The 20125-nt window shown below is 37.0% G+C and overlaps 2 protein-coding genes across 2 annotated transcripts in view; one reads left to right on the top strand and one right to left on the bottom strand.

The window, feature by feature from the left end:
* Positions 1 to 2504, top strand: part of LOC124153845 — an 80764-nt gene extending 78260 nt beyond the window's left edge. The window contains exons 9-10 of the mRNA XM_046527222.1: positions 951 to 1058; positions 2285 to 2504. Coding sequence (XP_046383178.1) covers positions 951 to 1058; positions 2285 to 2319 — 143 coding nt within the window. The 3' untranslated portion in view covers positions 2320 to 2504. The remainder of the gene's footprint in view (positions 1 to 950; positions 1059 to 2284) is intronic.
* LOC124153846 (P protein-like) overlaps positions 1 to 14864 on the bottom strand; it is a 108688-nt gene extending 93824 nt beyond the window's left edge. The window contains exon 1 of the mRNA XM_046527225.1: positions 14628 to 14864. The gene's annotated coding sequence lies outside the window, so the exon portion shown is untranslated. The remainder of the gene's footprint in view (positions 1 to 14627) is intronic.
* Between the last annotated feature and the right edge of the window lie 5261 nt (positions 14865 to 20125).

Below are 20125 nucleotides of genomic sequence, written 5' to 3'. Positions count from 1 at the left end.
TCACTGTTAATTTTTTAAATGGATTACATCTGTGCTATTTAAGTTTGTTTTGTATTTTTGCATAGATTAAGGATATATTGGGGTTTTTGATTGTATATGTAGTTGTATGTTTCAACGCCAGTTAAATGCTCTCCTTTCTACTACCCCCCATATCTTCCTAGGAAGCTTTTAACTAGAAAATATATAGATCTTTCATGATTTATCTGCTCTTCCTGAAGATGGTCTCTGATGTAACACAAATGGCCTGCTTGTAGTCTTACATGTTTTTATTATTGTCTACTTTTAAAGTATACCGGGACTAGCCGCGGTGATAACTTTTACGGGAGTCACCCGCAATGCACAATCGTGCGAAAGATCCACAGAGAAAAAAATCATTCGCCTTGACCGGGATTCGAACCCGGATCCCCCGGTCGAGTGCTTTAGCCAGTTAAGCTACAGAGGCTAAAAATATCCACAGGGAAGAATGATGCCTCGGTAGCTTAATTGGCTAAAGCACTCGACCGGAAATCGGGGGATCCGGGTTCGAATCCCGATCAAGGTGAATGATTTTTTCTCTGTGGATCTTTCGCACGATTTATTATTGTCAATTATCCAACAATTCAGTCTAAATAATTGCAGCTACATATAATTTTAAATCGAATTTGTTCATGAGGAAGAGATTTTGAAATGTGATCAAATGCGCCAAAGAAAAGAAAAAAATGATTGCACAACCTGGTTGCAGGATGAAGATGAGTGTTGCAGAAAGATAAGTTTACGTAAATACATTACGTATTATTGCTAAAATGACCGCGAGGACAAAAGGTGTTTTATTTAAATTTCTATCATTTGGAAAGGAATTATATACGGGCAATGGGAATTTCTCAATCTCTTCATGTGTGTTTTCATTATTGTGATGTATTTTTTCAGAGGATAGGTATTTATCATATCTGCATATATTTATTGAATTTCAGATGGTATATTTGAACAACGAGCGCATAAATTCTGTGAAGAGCTGGAGAAGGATGCACTTCTCTTCCTGAAAAATTACAAAGCAATCACAAAGAAAAACAAAAAGTTTGGTAAGTTAAGGCAAAGCCTCAATTAAAAGAAAGTTTTTATTTCTTGCCTTTTATGTTATCTGTAGCAGGTAAAATGGGTGCAATCAGGGGGATTGAGCACGTAAAGAATTATAGCAGTAGGTGTTGAATCTTCCCTTAAATGTGACTGCAACGTATCAGCTCAGTATGAGAACTCGGTCATTTCTTGGAGCAGTCTTTTTGTCTGCTACTTGCCTGAGCACTCATTGATAAATGGTGGCAGCTCAAACATAAGTTCTTGGTGGCCAATGGTGTGTTGCTAGATGGTTCAGAAAGCCTATATGTAGTCCTTTTGAGGAGCAATTTTTTTGGTTGCTACTTGCCTGAGCACTCATCACTAATTTGCAGGAGCTCAAATATTAGTTCTTGTTTGCCTACAGTGTTGCTAAATGGTTCAAGAAGTGCCTATGCAGGGCTTACTCTAACTTTCCATTCAGAGGGACAGAGAATATGTCATGTTGCAGCCCTCCCTCTTGTTGAGCGAGGGCTCTTTAAGTGCTCACTCCCCCTGAATGGGCCTAGTATTTAATGAAATGATAGTAAAACTCATTAATTTTTAATCTAAAGAATTTTCTGTCATCTTTGTTCAAAATGATCAAATTCTCTAGAAATTAAAATATTTGTTTTTTTACTACCACTTCATTTTATTTTTTTAAAGCAAAAATATTGGCTAAAATTCTAAGAGGAACTCTTTGCTGTAACATATTGGAATTGCATCTGTAATAACATTGAAACAGCTGCTTAATTTTCCTCCATAATTTATTAACACAACCAGTTTCAACATGTACTCATCATTTTCAAGAGCTGTGTGAGGCTAAACATTGAAACCAGTTGATTTAATGCAGAAGTATGAAAAATTACTACGGCTTTTTATATTTATCTTATTACAATCAAGTTTAATAGGTTTATGCTTCTCAGTCCTGTTAAAAAGTGTCAATACTGTTCAGAATCTAATGGGATAGTTTACTTCCTTCCTGCAGTTATAAAGGAAAGAAATGTTTATTAAAGAGGTGTTTATTGTCCAGTGAGATAGTAAAGAAAACATTCATTTAAAAGTACAACATACATACATAGTTACAAAATGACAGTACCAACCATATTTGATTGTCACCTCCCATCTGAGAAGTTGATATGTGGGAGAAAAGTTGCTGCTTGTAGGCCGTCTATAATCATAGTTAAATTGATGAGCTCTTATAATTTTATTTCAGGTGACCGTTTGAAGGATTGGGCCTCATTCTCATGATTGGAAAGCAGCCATCAGGATATTTGCCGTGGTGGTGTATTTAATACTCAATTTGTGTATGTGAGCTAGATGTATATACTTGACTACAGTATTCTCTGTTGAATTGCAGCCAAATATATTCAGTTTGTTAAGTTGCCTCCCCTTATTTAAATAAAATATTTTTATAGAAAAAGTGGGATTTTTTTAACAACTTGTGGAAGTTATTTCAATCCTGTTTGCATATTCTATTCTCTCATATTATCTTAATTTTTGTATTGTTATACAGTGGCGCCGACTCCATTGGGCCTGAGGGGGCCTGAGACCCCTCAAAAATTCTTTATAGGTGTGAGGAAAAAATGTGTCAGGCTTGTTGATTTTCCCCGGAGTGTCCAGATATCGAGATACGAGTTATCAGGGTTCTAATGTTGATCATATGACCCTTCTAAAATGCTTAAAAAACTTAAAACTCACTACTTACAAAATTTCCCGGGGCAAGATCCCGGTTTGGGCCCCCCCAATATTTTTTGTAAGTCGGCGTCCCTGTTGTAATACATATATGATTATCTGTTGTGGTATTAGGGTGTTCGGTATAACTTGAAAGCAGGGGAATTTCATTGTGTCTGGAAAGTTATGTAATGTCAAAGACAATAGAGAAATTATGAGGATGGGATTTGATAGCTGCCGATTCCTTAATACCACCGTATGCAAGGTGGCATCAAAAGCATTGAGTATCGGATTAATTCCATGATACTGGTAATTCAATATTCACCTAAACATGTAATGAAATTAATGACGGAGGAGTTAGGAGGAAAAAATTAAGATGAGTGAAATGAGGATTTTCCCTCCTCTGTCTTACATTTGCTCTAATTTTACAAACAATTTTTAAACTACTTGGTTGCAACTTGAAATTGTAGACAAGTTTCCACCATAATACATTTAAGTATTACATTGCTGCAGCTCAATTTTCTCATGAGCATCTCTGCATTTTATTTTTTTTAAAGTAAAAAGATGTGCTTAATTAAGTAGTTCTTAATTTATTTTTTTTCGTAGTTGAATATTCAATGTATCTTGATATCTCTATGTGCTCATGATATGATTGAGTAAACTAGAAAGATGGGAGAGGTATTTCGATCCATTTTTAGGAGTCCAATTAATTTTTCTCTAGCCAAAATATTTTTCAATATTTTGAAGCTTCTTTACTTTATTCATTTCTATCTGAAATTTTATGATTTGTCTTATAAATACCTCCAGTATTTTTATTATATCTTAAAAGAGATTATACCTACTAGGGTGTATTGAAAAGTAAGGTCTCTAACGACGGCATTTCTGAACGCTAGTTGCTAGGCAAAATTTGACTATAGCACTGCATTCCTTGGTTCATTCGCCTAAGTGCAGAACCACCCACGTGACCTTAGGCCACTCAGTTGCTGTGTAGTAGTAGTTTAGGATTTAACTCCCGCCAGGTGCGAACTATGCTTGGTTATTTGATTTATGAAGGCAAAAAAATGTTTCTCGGATAGAAATTCATCATCAGTTAGTATAAGTATAGTTGAGAAGTGTATGGGAATAAAAAATCTGGGGAAATGGTGCTAGGAGTTTTTTGATGAATGGGAAAACTTCCATGATGAGCAGCGGTCAGGTACGCCAAGTTTTTTGGAATGAACAGCAGCTCGAATTGATGAGATGGTGCGCAATAGCTGGGAAGTAACCCTTCATGGGATAAAAGAAGGTCTTAATTAAGAGTGTTGCTACTTCTTTGTGCGGAATAGGCAACTTCTCAAGTTGCCTTAAAATGGTGCTGACTGTGATTTGTCAACGTCGCTGGTATTTTCCCAGCATAACCGGCAGTGGTAACAATGGGCTGCTAGCAAAATCTTTTTCCTCAACCAGGTTTGAAAGTAAGGGGCCCAAGGATCTTACAGGCAAATGATCTTTTAAAGATGCAACAATTACTGTACGAAATATTCTCTTTGTTTTAATATGGAAGTTATTAATGTGAAATTATGTGATTGAGGTTCAGTAATACACAAAATAAAACGAACCTACTGATAATCATTTTAAAATTTTTTTAGATTTTTTAAAGCGTGTGGGGATGTGCTCCTGTGTCCCCCCCTAAATGCAGATGAATGATTTGAGGGGTTAAAAATAACTTGAGGTGAAAAAAGTTTTCTCATATCATGGTTCGTATCAATAAAAGATTTTTGATTCCTCTATTGACCTGACCTGACTATTAGATGGGGTCCCTCAAAGTAGGCAGCCTGCCAAATAAAATTAATGCTCTCTGTCGCTGGCACTGGAGGCCCATTAGTGGCTAAATATTTAGGGGTGCCAAACATCACCAAATGGTTGAGACAGATAAAATTTATGATGGGGGTAAAATAGTTTTACCATTGGTTATTTTGGACCTATCTAGAGAAAGATGCATTGTTGCTGTACTTTGTAGTAATGGTTGTGTGAAACTGAAACAATAATGAACAAAAATTATGGGGGCTATCAAGTTATATCAGTCGAAAATTGCTGTAAACAAATTTCTTAAGTTTTTGAAATTTATAGCGGTCTTCCAAAATAAATTTGGAAATTGTATGGATTCTAGGTTATATGTATGGCTACTATGGGTGCCTTATTGGACTCTTCAGTGGTGGGATTAGGTCAATCTAGGTGTCAAAAATCTTGTATTGGAATCAGGGGCGCCGACTTATAAAAAATATTGGGGGGGCCCATATCCGAGATCTTGCCCCGGGAAGAGGTTAAATTCAAAGTGTGTCGCAGCACCGAAACACTATCATGATTCACACCACCTGATTCAGTCAACCTGCTTCACCTTATAATTATTTGTTTTAACGCATTGTTGAATTTATTTTAAAAGGTAACTATCGTCAAACATGGGAAATAAAAATTACCAATATATTTTTGTGATTTCACAAAGCATAATATAACTTAATTATTTTCTTGAAACATTGAGGGGGCTCCGCCCCCCCGAATCTTTGAGGGGGCTCGAGCCCCCTCAGGCCCCATGGAGTCGGCGCCACTGATTGGAATGTAGTACAGGATGAAAAACATCACCTTGAGAAGGGTCCTTACTTTTCGAATTCACCTTAACAGGCTCATGCCCTCTTACAGTAGGGACCAATATAATGTGAGATAACATGATAAATACATATTGGAATAGACTTACACTTAAAGAGTAGGTACTGCAGTTTTCACAAGTTAAGATAGGAAACCTTTCCTTACTCGCAGATGGAATGTCCTTATTGGCATGGCTATGTGGGACGTGTAAGTAAAAGATTTTTTTGGAGATAATTTCACAGCTAAATTGATGAAGCGAGTTAGGTATATATAACCTGGTGTGTGGAGGAGGGCTATTTTGATTTCTTTGTTTCATTTTGGAACTCACATCAGGTTCCATGTTGCCTTCAGCCCTGAGGATGGAACTGGACTGGAGTTCTGAAATGTTGGCAAATTTGTTACCCCTGAGTTTCCCACCATATAAATGGAAGGAAACATCATCCATGACGAATTTAAGTTACAATTTCCCTAAATAGCAAATGTGCATTCACAACTCTGAATGAAAAAATTTCATAAGTCTTAAAAACTCATCCACATTTGTGAATGCATGCTATAAATATTATGCATTGATTGGGTTAAGGTGCTAAAATAATTTAAAGCTATTTTGAGCTAGTAACCAGTCAACATGGATCAAATGCATCCCATAAGCTATCAGCTATTGACTGTTTGTGTAAATAAATGTACGGTTATGAGCTATTTATTGTGCAGACCACTTACCAAGTACATATATATATCCTGCAGACTACCAAGGTGTGCGTAGAAGACAGATGAAAGGAAATTTAAGATCCTTTGAACTATAAATTATCAAACTAGTTAAACAATTTTTACTATAACTATTTATTTTGTTAGGTATCATTTTGGGTGGCATGACACAATGTCATGTGCAATTCGCCACGAACGCCATCTTCATGAATTAAGTGTATTAACGTGTTGTTTCCTCCTTAAATGGGAAGAATATGATCTTGATTCCTTCCAAAATCATTTGGAAACTTTAACCATTAATTATTGTTTAATTTACTGTTGTACTGAATAGCAATGCATGCAAAGCAGTTTTTATTCTCAAAGCCATGGCCATCCATTATGGGAGTGAAAGGGGGGGTTGGAAGGGAACGAATGCCGAAGTTACTTATCATTCAAAGTTACAATGCATGTGATATTCTGTTAGGTGGATGAATAAACCATCAGCATTAAAGAAAGAGCACCTATTCTCAAAGGTTACAAAATTCAATTCATATGACTTTATTATTGCAAAATTATTCCTGTAGGGCTAGTAATTTTGCAAATAAATTTATTTAATCAGGTTCGTTATGAGAAAAAATGGTGAAAAATAGCTTCTTCTGGAGAGCCGTGTCTTATTCTATGCATGTCATTTTGGCCTCAAACTATGGGCTATGTAATTTTTCATAAATATTGCTACGGGACATAGTTCATAAAATTCATGGTTCGGAGGGAATAAGCAAAAATAACAAAAACGCGCAAATTTCCTTTCGATCTCTCTCTAGCTCTCGCTCTCTAGATCGTGAAGAATGGGATGAGAAAAAGGATGGAAATAATCGCTTCGTCTTGCGTGGAAACGTTGACCCTCGGGGAGTAAGATTGGTATAGGCTTCAAGCTTTCGGGGGTTGGGTTCGGAGGATACCGGCGTTGGTATTAGAGTGGGAACGTGCTTTAATGCTCAACAGTTGGCCCCCACTTTACGAAGGGCTCGGCCGTATAGGGTTCGCCTTGCATTTGACGCGGCATGCGAAATATGCTGATTTTAGCAAGCGCTTTTTCACATGTTAAATTTCGCCCTTTTTTGTTTCCACTCGCGCAATGTGTTATCGATCATTTATTTCTACGCCTTAGGTTTATAATTTTTAAAAAATGTATAAGACTTTACACGTGCTGATTTTCAACCGAATCTGGAAATAATGCCGATTCAACGTATGATGGAATTCGCATTACGATCGGTCCTCCGGAACGGATAAATATTGTCCGGCGAGGGTCTACTGCAGTGTATTAATATTAAATCGATTTTATTAGCACGAATATATAGTGGATCGAAGTCCTTGGTGGGTTTACCCTTTTGACGCCGGGTCTATGAGCCACTGGCATTTTTACCTTGCGTTCTGACAAAATACTGTCTTTTGGTAAGGATTAAAGGATGCTTTTTAAATGTCTTTTTTTTTGAATGTATGTCTGTTTGACTGAATATCTTATAGGGATGAGCTCGTCGTCTCTCCAGGGGTCGGATAGTCTCGTAAGGTTTGCAAAGGGGAAATCTCTCCCCGTAATTGAGGCGGCTCGAGATACCTGTAGTGAAATCTAACTGTATAAGCTGCTCCTCATTGGAGAAAGAGAGAACCACCCTATGAGAGGTGACGTTGCACTGATTTTTCTCGAGTAAAGACCCAATATAAGACAAGGTATATGGGGCTGTACTGATCAGTCGGCAAGTTATGGGTAATTGACCGTATTGGATTTTCTGCCAAAAAATCGGTCTTGGCGATACACCGATAATTCGGCTTTGATTAACCAATTTTATTTTACTTTCGATTGCGATAGAGTTTGAAAAATAAAGAGGCCCGTATTTTTTTCGTTTCTCGTATCTTTGATACATGGGCGGATTTAGGGGAAAGGGGGACACGGGAGCACGGTCCCCCCAGACGATTAAAAAAATCGAAAACATTTTTAAAATGGTTATCATTAAGTTCGTTTTGTTTTGTGTATTAAGGAGTCTCAGTCATATTATTTCACGTTAATAACTTTCATATTAAAATAAATAGAATATTTTGTACAGTTACAGGGTAGTTTCCTTCATCAAAGAAAACGAAAGGCATTGATTGCGATTAGTTACCTACCATTAGTGTAATCATAATATACAAATTATTTGGTTTAAAAAATCCCAATTTAGACGAATGTAAATGGTCAATTTTAACCTCATTTGAAAAAGGCCAGATTGGCGCCTATGCGATGCCACTCCACGTGACGTCACAGGGACCTAGTTTCTATACGAGTAGATAGGAGTTTTACATCGTCTGAGACTACCAATGCATGCATGAGGCACAGAGCTCAGGGAAAAATTTCTTAAAACTTATCACCTATTAAAACTGCCTATGGTCAGAAAGTTTCCTTCGTTTGATAGGGTGTTAATAATCCTTACTAAAGCCAAGCGCTACCTGCTAGCAGGGTACTCTGCTACCATCTAGCAGCCTGCATCGTAGCGGCGCTCATAGCCTCGCACCAAGGTGACCTCACACGGAGGCAGCTGGAACCAAAATGAGGTCACATGGACTTTTCCCAGCATTCATACTTAGCCGTCGCATTTTTGCGTGCTCGAAAATTTTCACTTTTCATTTAATCGTGAAAAATGGATATCGTAATTTAAAAATCTAAAAGCGTGAAATAAGTACTCCAGGAGTAACATAATCTTTCGATTTAGGCAATAAAAAATAGTAGGAAACCACCCTATTGCTGTATCTTTTTTTAATCGCAAGTATTGGAGGATCATTTGTCTTTAAGACACTTGTGCTACTCCAGAAAAAAATCCTGAATCCGCCTTTGCTTTCATGCCTGCCCCTATGAAAAAATTGTATAAAACTGTTTCAAATTTTTATACATTCTTATACATTACCATGGCAATGTATAAAAAATTGAAACAGTTTTATACAATTTTTTCATAGGGGTGGTCGAGGAAAAAGATTTTTCTCGCAGCCCATTGTTATCACCCAGTATTATGCCGGGAAAATACCAGCAACGTTGGCAAATCACAGTCAGCACCATTTTAAGGTAGCTTGAGAAGTCGAATTGTAGACCCTTTGAAGACATGCATATGTTAATGTTCTTACCAGAGAACCGGAATCATTCCTAAAATGCGTGTTTCCGAATGCAAATATTCGCGCGAAAGATAAATGTAGTCTCTCGCGAGGCTCTTTTTCCCTAAGAACTCCCCACGGAGTTAACACGCGATGCGAGTGAAGAAAACTGCTGGATTGCAGTCGATGAAAAATTCACTCAATATTCAAATGAGAATCGTTTGAGCCTTAGATATGGACTTGTCGCGGTTGAGGTCCGCAGCAGGTGTTGCCTTTGTGCTTAAGTGCAAGCATTTCAGAGAACTGAAGTGCGGTAGAGACGTGCATAGGCGGATTTAGGGGGGGGGGGCACGTGACCCCCGGACGAATGAATAATAGACAGGATTTTTAATACGGTTATCATTAAAATCGTTTTGTTTTGTGTGTTCCGGAGCCTCAATCATTTAATTTCATTTTAATAACTTTCATGCTGAAATATGGAGAATATTTCGTATAGTAATTGTTGTTTTAAATCTCAATAATGAGAGGACCGTATGCCTGTCAAATTCTTGTGCCAGCCCCAGAAAAAATCCTGGGTCCGCCCTTGGAGACGTGTGATATGGGTTATTCACGAGTTTTCATCTAAAAAAAGCCGCATTATTTCAATTTTGTGGAGATCACATAAATCAAAGGTCAAATTTTCAAATTGAAAGTGATGCCGGTAATCTATTGCAATAAAAAAAAATGTTTTACGATTTTATTTATAATCATCTACGGAACTAAATTGGATGCATTTACGAATGAAGCTGGTAAGTACTTAAAATCTAACGCTAACTTACTTGGATTGATATTCTTATCGTAAGGGTTGATTTATCGGTAATGATGTAGTTCACACCGCACAAATCCAGATGGCTGTATGAAATAAATCCAGAGATCGACCAGTTCCTTTAGGATATCCATTATTCTCCACAAGGTTACATCCTATTTTTTAAACTTATGGTTTTGTAATAGGGGAAGGTAGAGCTCATCCCGAACTAAGAATTTATGTTTGAAATAAAATCAAGGTTATGGGTGCCGGTTTCTTTCCATGTGCCACCTGATACTTTCCGGAGTTGAAGCAATGAGATAATACGAGTGCCAAGCTGTTTCAGGTGACCTGTAATACCATATTAAAGGGATAGTAACTTCGCTCACTGGAGGTGGCTTAGGGAACTTAGGGACGAAAATAATTGGCCGCAGAAATAGTCAGAGGAGGACGCATGGCGTAGAAATCAATTGCACGCTTTCCAATGTGATATCGTTAATGTAGTGAGTGGCCAAAGGTGAAAAATGAACTGTGGTGCCGACTTCCGTGCAATGATGCCGATGTTTTTCTTAAAAGATATATTAAAACTGAGGAGCAAAGAGTCCGCTTGAGCGGTCTTCCATAAGTTATTTTATCTGACCAGCATCTTTAAGGGGACGTGTTACTAGCGTCCTAGCGGTGTTTTTTTCTCACGTTCTACTTGTTTAAAACTAAGACTACCATCGGGACCAGATTTTCCTATAGGCTAACTAGGCTTCAGCGTACGGCCTTACGATCAAGAGCGGTCCACATTCAAATTGTTAGCAGAATTTAAATTACTTTTCTGTAAAAAAATGTTTCACTTGCCATTTTTGTTTACATCACAGTAATGATGTATTTCTCTCATATAATTGTTAGGTATAGGCCCACTTTTAATCTAAATCCGGGCGTGGCCATGTTGAAATTTTCAGGGCACGTAGAGTGAGTCCTCCTCAATATTTATGTAAAACATGTCAATTTTGTCTCAGGATTTCTTTACAGTTAGTATTTTTTAAATTTTAGATTCTTAGAAAATACTGAGGCAAAATTTTCATTATGAGATACAGGCAAATGTGGAAAAAGTTTTACTCTATATTACCTGAAAATTTCAAGGTGATAGCCTAAGTTTTAAATAACTCAAACCTGTGGACATAAGATAAAAATACAACCAGTTGGTAAATGGTTCAAATTTATGCTTTCAATAATTTTGACGGAATTTTACAACCAAACGTAATTACCCTACGCTGCTCGTTGAAAGGGTTGATATCGCTGAAAAAATTTTTGGAAACAAAACACGCCGCAGTTCGCTAGGATCAAATGCTTTTCTTGGCCGCTTGGATCGAGTACCTATCATTTTTATTATTAAATACTACCTATCTGATTATATTAGAGCTGTCAATGGTTATGTACACATAACGAAGCATCCATGCATAAATGTAAATAAAATTAAATATGTCTTCAGCAACACTTATTTTTCGTACTCTTTATGGTATCCGTCAAAAATAAAATATCCTCACGTTTTCCTGCATCGGAAAAAATGATCAAAAAGGGTATGAGATGTTAAAAAACAACATGATTAGAAAAAAAAACGGAGAAATGGACTCCTATGCCGAGGATGAAAACCTCATGTCTGTTTCAAAGAACGTTGTACATTAAAGGGATTCCTAGCGTTTAAAAAGAAAGATCCCTGCCACTAAAATAAATGCCAAAGGCCATTTTGATGCAAGAGTCAAGGCACTTCATGGAAGGACCACGGGAAACGAATACACTAGTTGGACTTTTTTCTATTCACCTAGTGATCAAATATTGATGAGACCTTTAAAAATAACGTGGGCATCTTTTCCTGGCCATATTGTGGACTGACACGTGGGAACAGAAGATTATTTGTTTTCCCTGTGTTCACGCTGAGTCTTTGAACGAAAATGTTTTATATTTCGACGAATTATACCCGTTACCATGTGCAAGTCTCTGTGTTATTAAGATGTAAGGGCAGTCGTAAGAGCTGTATACTACTGGCTGGGAAAACACAATGGCTGATGAACTGTAAAAATAAGCCCAAGTGGCTGACGAGGCACGTTTGATTTCGCTTGCAACACGTACGCGACGCAAAATTGAAAATGGAGATTTAAAATGATGGTATCGTCACCAACTTAACAAAAATTTAATGAAGTTCAAAGGGGCAATTCGAATTGAAATCCATGGTAAAGGTTATCGGGATCAGTTATTATTTCCCGTAGACTATGGTGTTGAAAGATGTGGGAATGGTAAAATAAATGGAAATGTGGTAATGGAAAAAAATAAATATATGCTAGACGCGGTGCGCTGTGAGGTTAACCGCAATGAATTTCACTCCTGAGTTGAAAGAAGAAAGGACAAAAGATGTGAAAACGCGTTACCATCAGTCAGAATGGGCCATCGGCTTCCATTAATATGCAGAGTATAACAGTCGAAAAATTCAACAGTGGAAGGGTTATTTATTTTAAAAATTGGTGCAGTTGTTGATGAGAAAGGAAAATATTTTTACATCAGGACGCTGAAAATATAAGGGCTTATTTACCACCCTAGTTATACGGAGATTTTTCATCAGGTACTTCTTTGATGACCCATTATTTCTCGCAGCCGATATGTTAATCTAGAGGGAGGAAGAAATCACCGCGGTAGATTTGCTCTGATAATGATGCGAACTAGTGATTGCTATTTACTTCATGAGTCTTTTGTTCCATCACCAACCAAATTTTTTTGATTTTCCGCTTTCTAACCGGCCGATGTACGGTATACAACTATGAAAGAATCTAGTTATATTATTATACTTTTAAGCCAAATGAGCCGAGGATTTGAAGTCTGGTATTTATCTCGTAACTGCTGTAAAGTTGACCAAGTCCCGATAATTTGACGAAATTCAAAGACAAGTAGTAGATGACTCGAAATCTATGAAATTCCTAAAAAAATAATAGGATCATCGTTATTGAAAATGGGATATATAATTGAATATTGTTTAGCATTAAGCCGTAGTTCTGGTAAATGTGCCATCTTAAATGAAGAACTCCGTAGTGTCTAGAACGGCAACTATAGCGTATTAACGACATATGCATTGAATTTTCACGGTCGTGAACTAGTGATGCAGAATAAATTGCATCGTGCTAAAACTTTAAAGTGTATCATCTACCTGAAAGTTTTGCAATCTATTTTATTTATTCTAACCCAGGTCTGGCTGACCGCATATTGAGATGGGAACGTAGGAAGCTAATAATGGTATTTTTATAAGATATTTTTGTAATTTAAGTGTTAACAAACTATACTCTATATTTAATTATTCGCATCGCATTAGTTACAATAATCCGTGGTATATTCGGGCCGCATGAACCGCTAAGGAGCTAAGTGCGGCCCGCGAGCCGTGGGGTCGTTGTCTTCTAAAGTATTCCTTTTGATTGCGTAAGATATGGCTGATAGAGGGGTATTCTTCAACGAAGGTCGTTATTCCGCATTGCTCCATAACCATGGGATATTCGATCCTCTCAACTTGGAATGCTTTACGATGCAATGAAACCCTGCCATAAGTCTTCATTGATTATACTCCTCCCTCAGCATTCATTTCGTATAAGTTTGGAAGGTTACAGCCAACTGTTTCAAAACTTGATGTCGGCAGTAAACGTCCCAGTCTGTATTGATCCAAACATTTATAGAGGAATGAAGCTAGTCTTTCAGGTGTGGGCTTAAAACAGTAGAATTCCTGACGAATCAGCACGAGAGATTATAAGGCTAGAGCACGTGCGTTGCTCAAATATGCTTATTACCAAAGCCAGCCGCGAGCTCGGAATCCGCTTATATGTGCTAGAGGTTTGCGCGACCTCGCTGAACACTGTTACCACTGGAAGGGAACTCTTCTGTTATGATGAATGGTCGGGGGTGTGTTAATATATTCACCAGCGTTATCGAGAAGGCGACATTTTTGGATTTTTTAAAAATCCCGTGAGATCAATAGAAAAATCAGCACTAAAAATTGTTCATAATAAAAGGTATAAAAGTTTTGTGTCTGATGAAGACCATCGTCGAGGGACAAGTGAACGGCAAGATCTGAAATGGAAGACCTCGAATAAAATATATGGAAAGTGTGAAGAAGGATGTGAAAGAGAAGAAATACGTAGGTGAGAAAAGATTAGCTGATAGGAGAATTGAGTGGAGAGCTGTGTCAAATCAATCATAGGATTGTTGGCCAGTGATGATGATGATGATGAAAGAAAATGTGTTTTAGAGGCTGGGTGAATGAACTTAGTAAAAATTATACCAAAGCCATTCTTAGGATTATGATTCGGTGAGATACACGTTACATGTACTGGACATTAAAGTCCGCTTTTTATTTATTTATTGTATTTATTTATTATCATCACCCCGAAAACAGCTCATTTAAGGCCTTTTACATCGGCGGAAATAACATGAAACAACGGCTATCACATGCAACCATTCCCTGGGTAGGGCAACCTACCCAGGCGGGACTCGAATCCGTGACCTTCGGTTTGGCAGGCGAGGACTTAACTCCGCCGCCACCGAGGCCGGCGTTACTATACAGTGTTGACATTTTGGGAAGCAATAGTTACATCTTTGAGGGAAAGTCTAATTTTTCTCGTCATACACTTCAAATAGCGTCAAAAAGTAAGCAGCTTACCTTCACTGCAAATCCATCCCTGGATAGCTGTCGCCGTCATCCTTGCGTTAAAAATGTCTCCTTCGCAAACCGTTGAGATTTCCTGAAATCGCCTAGTTGCGATGAACCCGGTGATAAAATCCATCGAGTACGAAATGCACCTGAGTGGCCAGTTAATGATGAGGTGTATCAAAAGTTGAGGGAGAGATGATTAACGTGACATGTATGACAGCACAATTGTCGGAGTCGGTGGCTAATGTTGGAGGTGCATACATCTCACTTCTTCTCACGCGTCTCTCTTTAAAGTTTTGCGCGGCAGTTCCATGTAGTGAGGGTGACTTGCTTAACAAAGCAGGACGAAGTGCTTCGAGAAAGCGGAAGTGATGACGCGGTAGACGGTGACGCGAGAACTATACGGCAAAAAAAGCACAATTCTCGGTGAAGATGATATAATGGTATGGTTGTACGTTACATGCCCTCGAGCTTAGGGAGCGCTCATTGAGAAAAGACTTATTAAGGTTTAATGAACACAGTATACAACAATAAGAGCGAAGGAAATAAAAAAAGGAGATAGTAATGATAATGGATAAAATAATTAAGTAACCTCCTGCTTTATTTAAAACGACCGGTTTTGCAGTTAGAAGATCTTCGAATGATTATGGATTCCTTCCATCTCGAGAGAGATTCAAGTCAAGGAATTAATAAGTTCGATGCTACTAGTGCGCATGGCGAGGAATTCTTTAAATGTAGTTTGCATGGGATTTTCACCAGATTAGTTTACAGTCGATGTATTTCAATGAATCTTTTTAAGACGATATTTCAATAACATCCTTTGTAATACTCCTCAGGGCTGCGATTTCTTAGTTATAAATTGTGGTAAGTGACATACCGTTACATATGATTATAGTTGGTTCGGACTGATTGCCAGGGCCTGTAGGTTATTACTCTGAAATACTGAGGTCTTAGTGGAATGATTTTTGTGAAAAACTTTCTTACATGAATTAAGACCTCATGGCTTAATAATGAAACTACCGAGTAAAGACCAGATTACTGGTTTATGTAATGATTTTTAAATTTCGATTTAATACTCATTAGATTTCCAAGATCGCAAACAATATTTCTGTGGTGAAAAAAAGGATATTCATGATGATGTCTTTAAAATGCAAAGTAGATGTTGTCATAAATCTAATTTCAAGGTTTTTAATTGGATAGGTGAATGTTTTATGAATGACCCGCCCCAAAATTTGGGAGAAGCTTGAGAACTTGACGTGATAAATTTTGATCAGGTGATTTTAAAGCCCAGAAGAAGTATATTTCAACTGGATATGGAAAATAGGAAGATGAAAGGGGCTTCTCGTATGGGACTTATATGTTCCTACAAGACTGTCTTGCATGCTACTACAAGACTATGTTGCAATGACTAATCACTTCATATATATCCTTTATTTACCATGGTGAAAAAAACAGCAAATAACTCTGAAAATTAGTACACACTCCCTGAAATAGTAGTAGATATTTACGAGGAACTCATATTTTTTGTAGGAAAGTGATAGATCGTTGAGGTAATTGCATAGAATGGAGTCTTGAAAAAGTAAATCGCATTGTCAGCTGTAATTAACTTCCATATTAGATGGGGAAGTAACAAAGTATCATGGTGTGCATTCAAGAAGGAATAGAGCGCGCAAAAAGGGAGGGAAGGGCGACATAATTCAAAATTTGGCCTGGGGCGCGAGAAAATATGCATTATCGTTGTGCCTCACTGTGCGGAACAGAAAGAAACGTAAAAATTTTTGAAAAGGCGAAATAGTTGAGGAAGCTAGGATGATAACTTTTAACTTTCCATCTACTTTTCGTTAAGTTAAAGGTAACGAAGAGAAAATAAGAAATACGGTAATAATAAGAGAGTTTTTATCAAAATATAAAAATGGTTTTTAATCGCTAGTATATTTACGACATAATTATTAAACGACGCTTAACCCATCTACCGGTACTTTAAGTAATAACTCTGACCAGAATATTAAGCATTAATTTTTTTTTAAGATTAGCATGTTCAAGTCAGAATTAAGGGCAAATCCTCTTTAATTAAATCTTAATTTAATTCTTAATTTAGATTTATTTAACAAATTAAATAAAGATAAATTAAGCTAATCAATTCATTACTTCATTTAGCTTTATTTAAAAAATTAAATAAAGCTAAATTAAGTAATGAATTGAGGGCTAAAAAGGAAATTACTGACTCACTTGCAATGTGCAAAATCTACTTTAGCAAAACATACTGTGGTGAAGTGTGAGGAAAATGAGCATAGCTTGTTCCGTATAAGTAACCATACGGGTGGAAATAAATTTATCAGTATTTCTTATCACTGTTCATATAAATTAATGCTTTTTAGCATAGTTATTGAACGTTAATTACTATTCAACCTTTGAAAATTAAGTAAAAAAAGTAGAGAAAGTTAATTGAAATTGAGATTCGTTTGACAAAGATAGTATATAAGATATTGATTCTTATTCGGGTTTAATACGGGGAAAATGAACGAGTCTTTTAGCTGTTCACCGTAAAGATCAGAAAATATAGGGTAGAGATGTGCTGAATAGGCGAAATAGTCAATGTAAAGGAAAATTTAGCTTTAATTTTACTCCTCTACCCGTCAAAAACATGATGTCGAATGTATTGCCGAACAACTTTCTTATTGCATAGGTATATCGGCTATCGCGTCCATGGATATGAATGATCTGTGAATTAAAATAAACCTCTTATAATGATGACGACTATTCTTCACCTTGATCTATCAAACTGAATTCACCATCAGATCCAAATCAGTGCTCTTAGGTTAAAAGCAACATATCGTATTTTTCAGTAAAGCTTTTTACGGTGATGGAGTGAATGAAGTTTTTTAACCGAATTTAATTTTTGAGTTTGAAATGGAAATGAATGGGCAAGAGTTGACGAAGCTATAAATATTTACTGGGTTATTATTTTTAAATAAAAAATAAAAATGGTGACTTAATAGGAGCAAAAAAACACGGTCTAAATCTGATTCTCATTTGAGCGCAAGACGCGGTAAAATGAAAGAAAATATTGTCTCCCTAGCGTCTCACTGTACGTACGTGCAAGAGAGACAGAAGAGAGACGCTGAGGAGGATTCGATACTTGATGGGGCATGGTGAGAAGGAGGCTAATACCCTCCTCTCTTCGAGGAGCGAACTCGTCGTATTTCCGGGAAGTTATGCTGCACCCGCCTGAGGATCAAGGCGGGAGTGCAAGCGGGATTTCGAGGCGTGAAACAAAACAAAAAAGAAGCGATGCGGGTGAGATGTTGGAAATTTCGGGGAGTCGCTGCTCATTTGTCAGTGGAAAAAAAGAGGACGGAGTGGGGAGGTTTGAGGGTTCCCATGGCGAAAAGGGAAGGCTGATCAGGGTCACAAAAGGAGGGAACAAGTCTACTGGGATAGGGAATTGGCCGGATTGTGTCGCTGCAAGGGCGAAAAAAGAAAATAAAAGAAGTCGAAGCTGCGCACGTGCCTTTTTGACGCTCTTTGAGCTAGGTATTTTTTTGTAATGAGCTGACATTTCACCTGCTATTCACTGTGACATTGCTGTTTTCGACCTTGGTGATGGTAGTGGGTAATATTAAAAGTGCAGGTGATCAATTGCGCTTTGCGGTGCGTATATCAACGATTCAGCGTTCGCTCTGTTGTGCAAAATTTCACTTGCCACGTGCCGTCCATTTCTGACGGGCTATTACCTCGTATTTTTTCCTCCGCGCGCATAGTGTAAAGAATTGAAATTCATGGTCTTCATACGCTAATAAAAAGGTGCACCAACGGCTGAGTGAGCTAAAAATGTCAACAACTTTTAAAGTGGAGGAAATATGATTTATCAGAGCCAACGTTTGATTTCAAATCGTTTCCTTTTGCATTTCAATGGGTTTGACTTGAGCAGCCGTCAATTCCTTCATTCTGAAATAAACTATCCAAAGATTTTTGAAAACCTTGAACATTTTTATCCAAGAGCTGCTGTCGGGATTCCTGCTGGGTAAATAACTCTATGGTTAAATTTTCGCGATTTTATCGAATAATATGTTTCAAGTGTTACTGAAAATTACGGTAACTGTGGGAGTTGAATTGGTATTGTCTGCACTAGTCTGAAAACCTCTTATATTGAGTTGTTTGTGATTTATAAAAATAATTGTATCTGGTAAATAACGGAAGTGAGAGAATTTTTTAGTCTAAAGATATTTATGTTAGTTGTTTTTTAATTTCCTAAGACTCTCAGATGACCAGTTTGAAATAATATCTTTTTAAAGCTCATGACCACCCTGCCTGGTAGTCCACTTTTATTACTCACGGTTTCCAATTGACATTAACGATTTTGGAATTTACCGATTCCCTGCATTTGGTTTCCAGGAAGAGGTAAAAACTCTTTCATTGATAATTTTAAAATTGATAATGGATTTAACTAATAGAAAATCACAGGAACATTTATGAATAAAAAAATCGAAGTATGGTTAAGCTTATTATGGTCAAGTATTATTGGAGAAAATAGTAAATGTCGGAGTTCAAATGGTACAATCTATACACATGAAAAGGAGTCTATGTTAGGATATGAATAACTTCCGGCATCATTTAAATAAAATACATATAGCAATAAATGAAGTAATCCTTGGAAACCTACCTTAATCGGTAGAATATTAAGTCCCTAAATAGCAGGAAACTAATTCACTGATTGGGTGATTGATACAAATTAGCAGCCCAAACTGTGATATGTGTGAGGATTTGGAGTATTGGACGAAAAAGTAAAAAAAAATCATCGGAGGAAAAATCGGAAAACATGAAAAATTCGATTAGTTTTCGAGATATATCGACTTGAATTAACATGAGAGCCTTATGGGACTAAAACTTTTTAGTTTTTTTTTCGGTATTTATAAATGCGTCAGGAACATGAAAATCCTTTGACATAAACTAGATTTTTTGGTTGATTTTGAAATGTGGTTGTAATTGCGATGAAATAATATTTAGTCTTTTTTATGATTTTGATTAATGCTTTTCTCATGGCACTAACTTTTGAATTTTTTTGACCAACTTGCAATAATTGCAGGACCAATTCCTTGAAACACAAGGTACTAGATTTTTTGGTTGATTTTTTGGCTATCTTAGAATTGTCATAAATTGAATCAATTCCGAGGAATAAACGATTTCGATTGTCCATTGTAGAGGTGGTCGAATTTTCAATCTCGGATTTCTGCCTTGAGACATATGTCATGTGAAAATTTGGAATCTCCTGAAAAAACCGTTTAGGGTGCTTCGCACTCTAACGTTTCACCCTACATTCCCCGTAACCCTCTTAGTTAATTCATAATTAAATTCCGAAAAATATCCTGCACGCGAAAAATCATTGTCGCCATTTTTTTGTCGAGCATACAATCTTCAATATCTTAGCAACCGTTTGAGCTAGAGGAATGAAATTTTCAGGGTAATACTATTATCAAAAAAGCCAACTTTTGCAATGGTGCCGATTC

The sequence above is a fragment of the Ischnura elegans genome, chromosome 2 (assembly GCF_921293095.1).
Source record: "Ischnura elegans chromosome 2, ioIscEleg1.1, whole genome shotgun sequence".
In the NCBI taxonomy this organism is placed as follows: Eukaryota; Metazoa; Arthropoda; class Insecta; order Odonata; family Coenagrionidae; genus Ischnura; species Ischnura elegans.
Note: the sequence above shows the minus strand (reverse complement) of the source record. Positions and strands in the feature narration are given on the sequence as shown.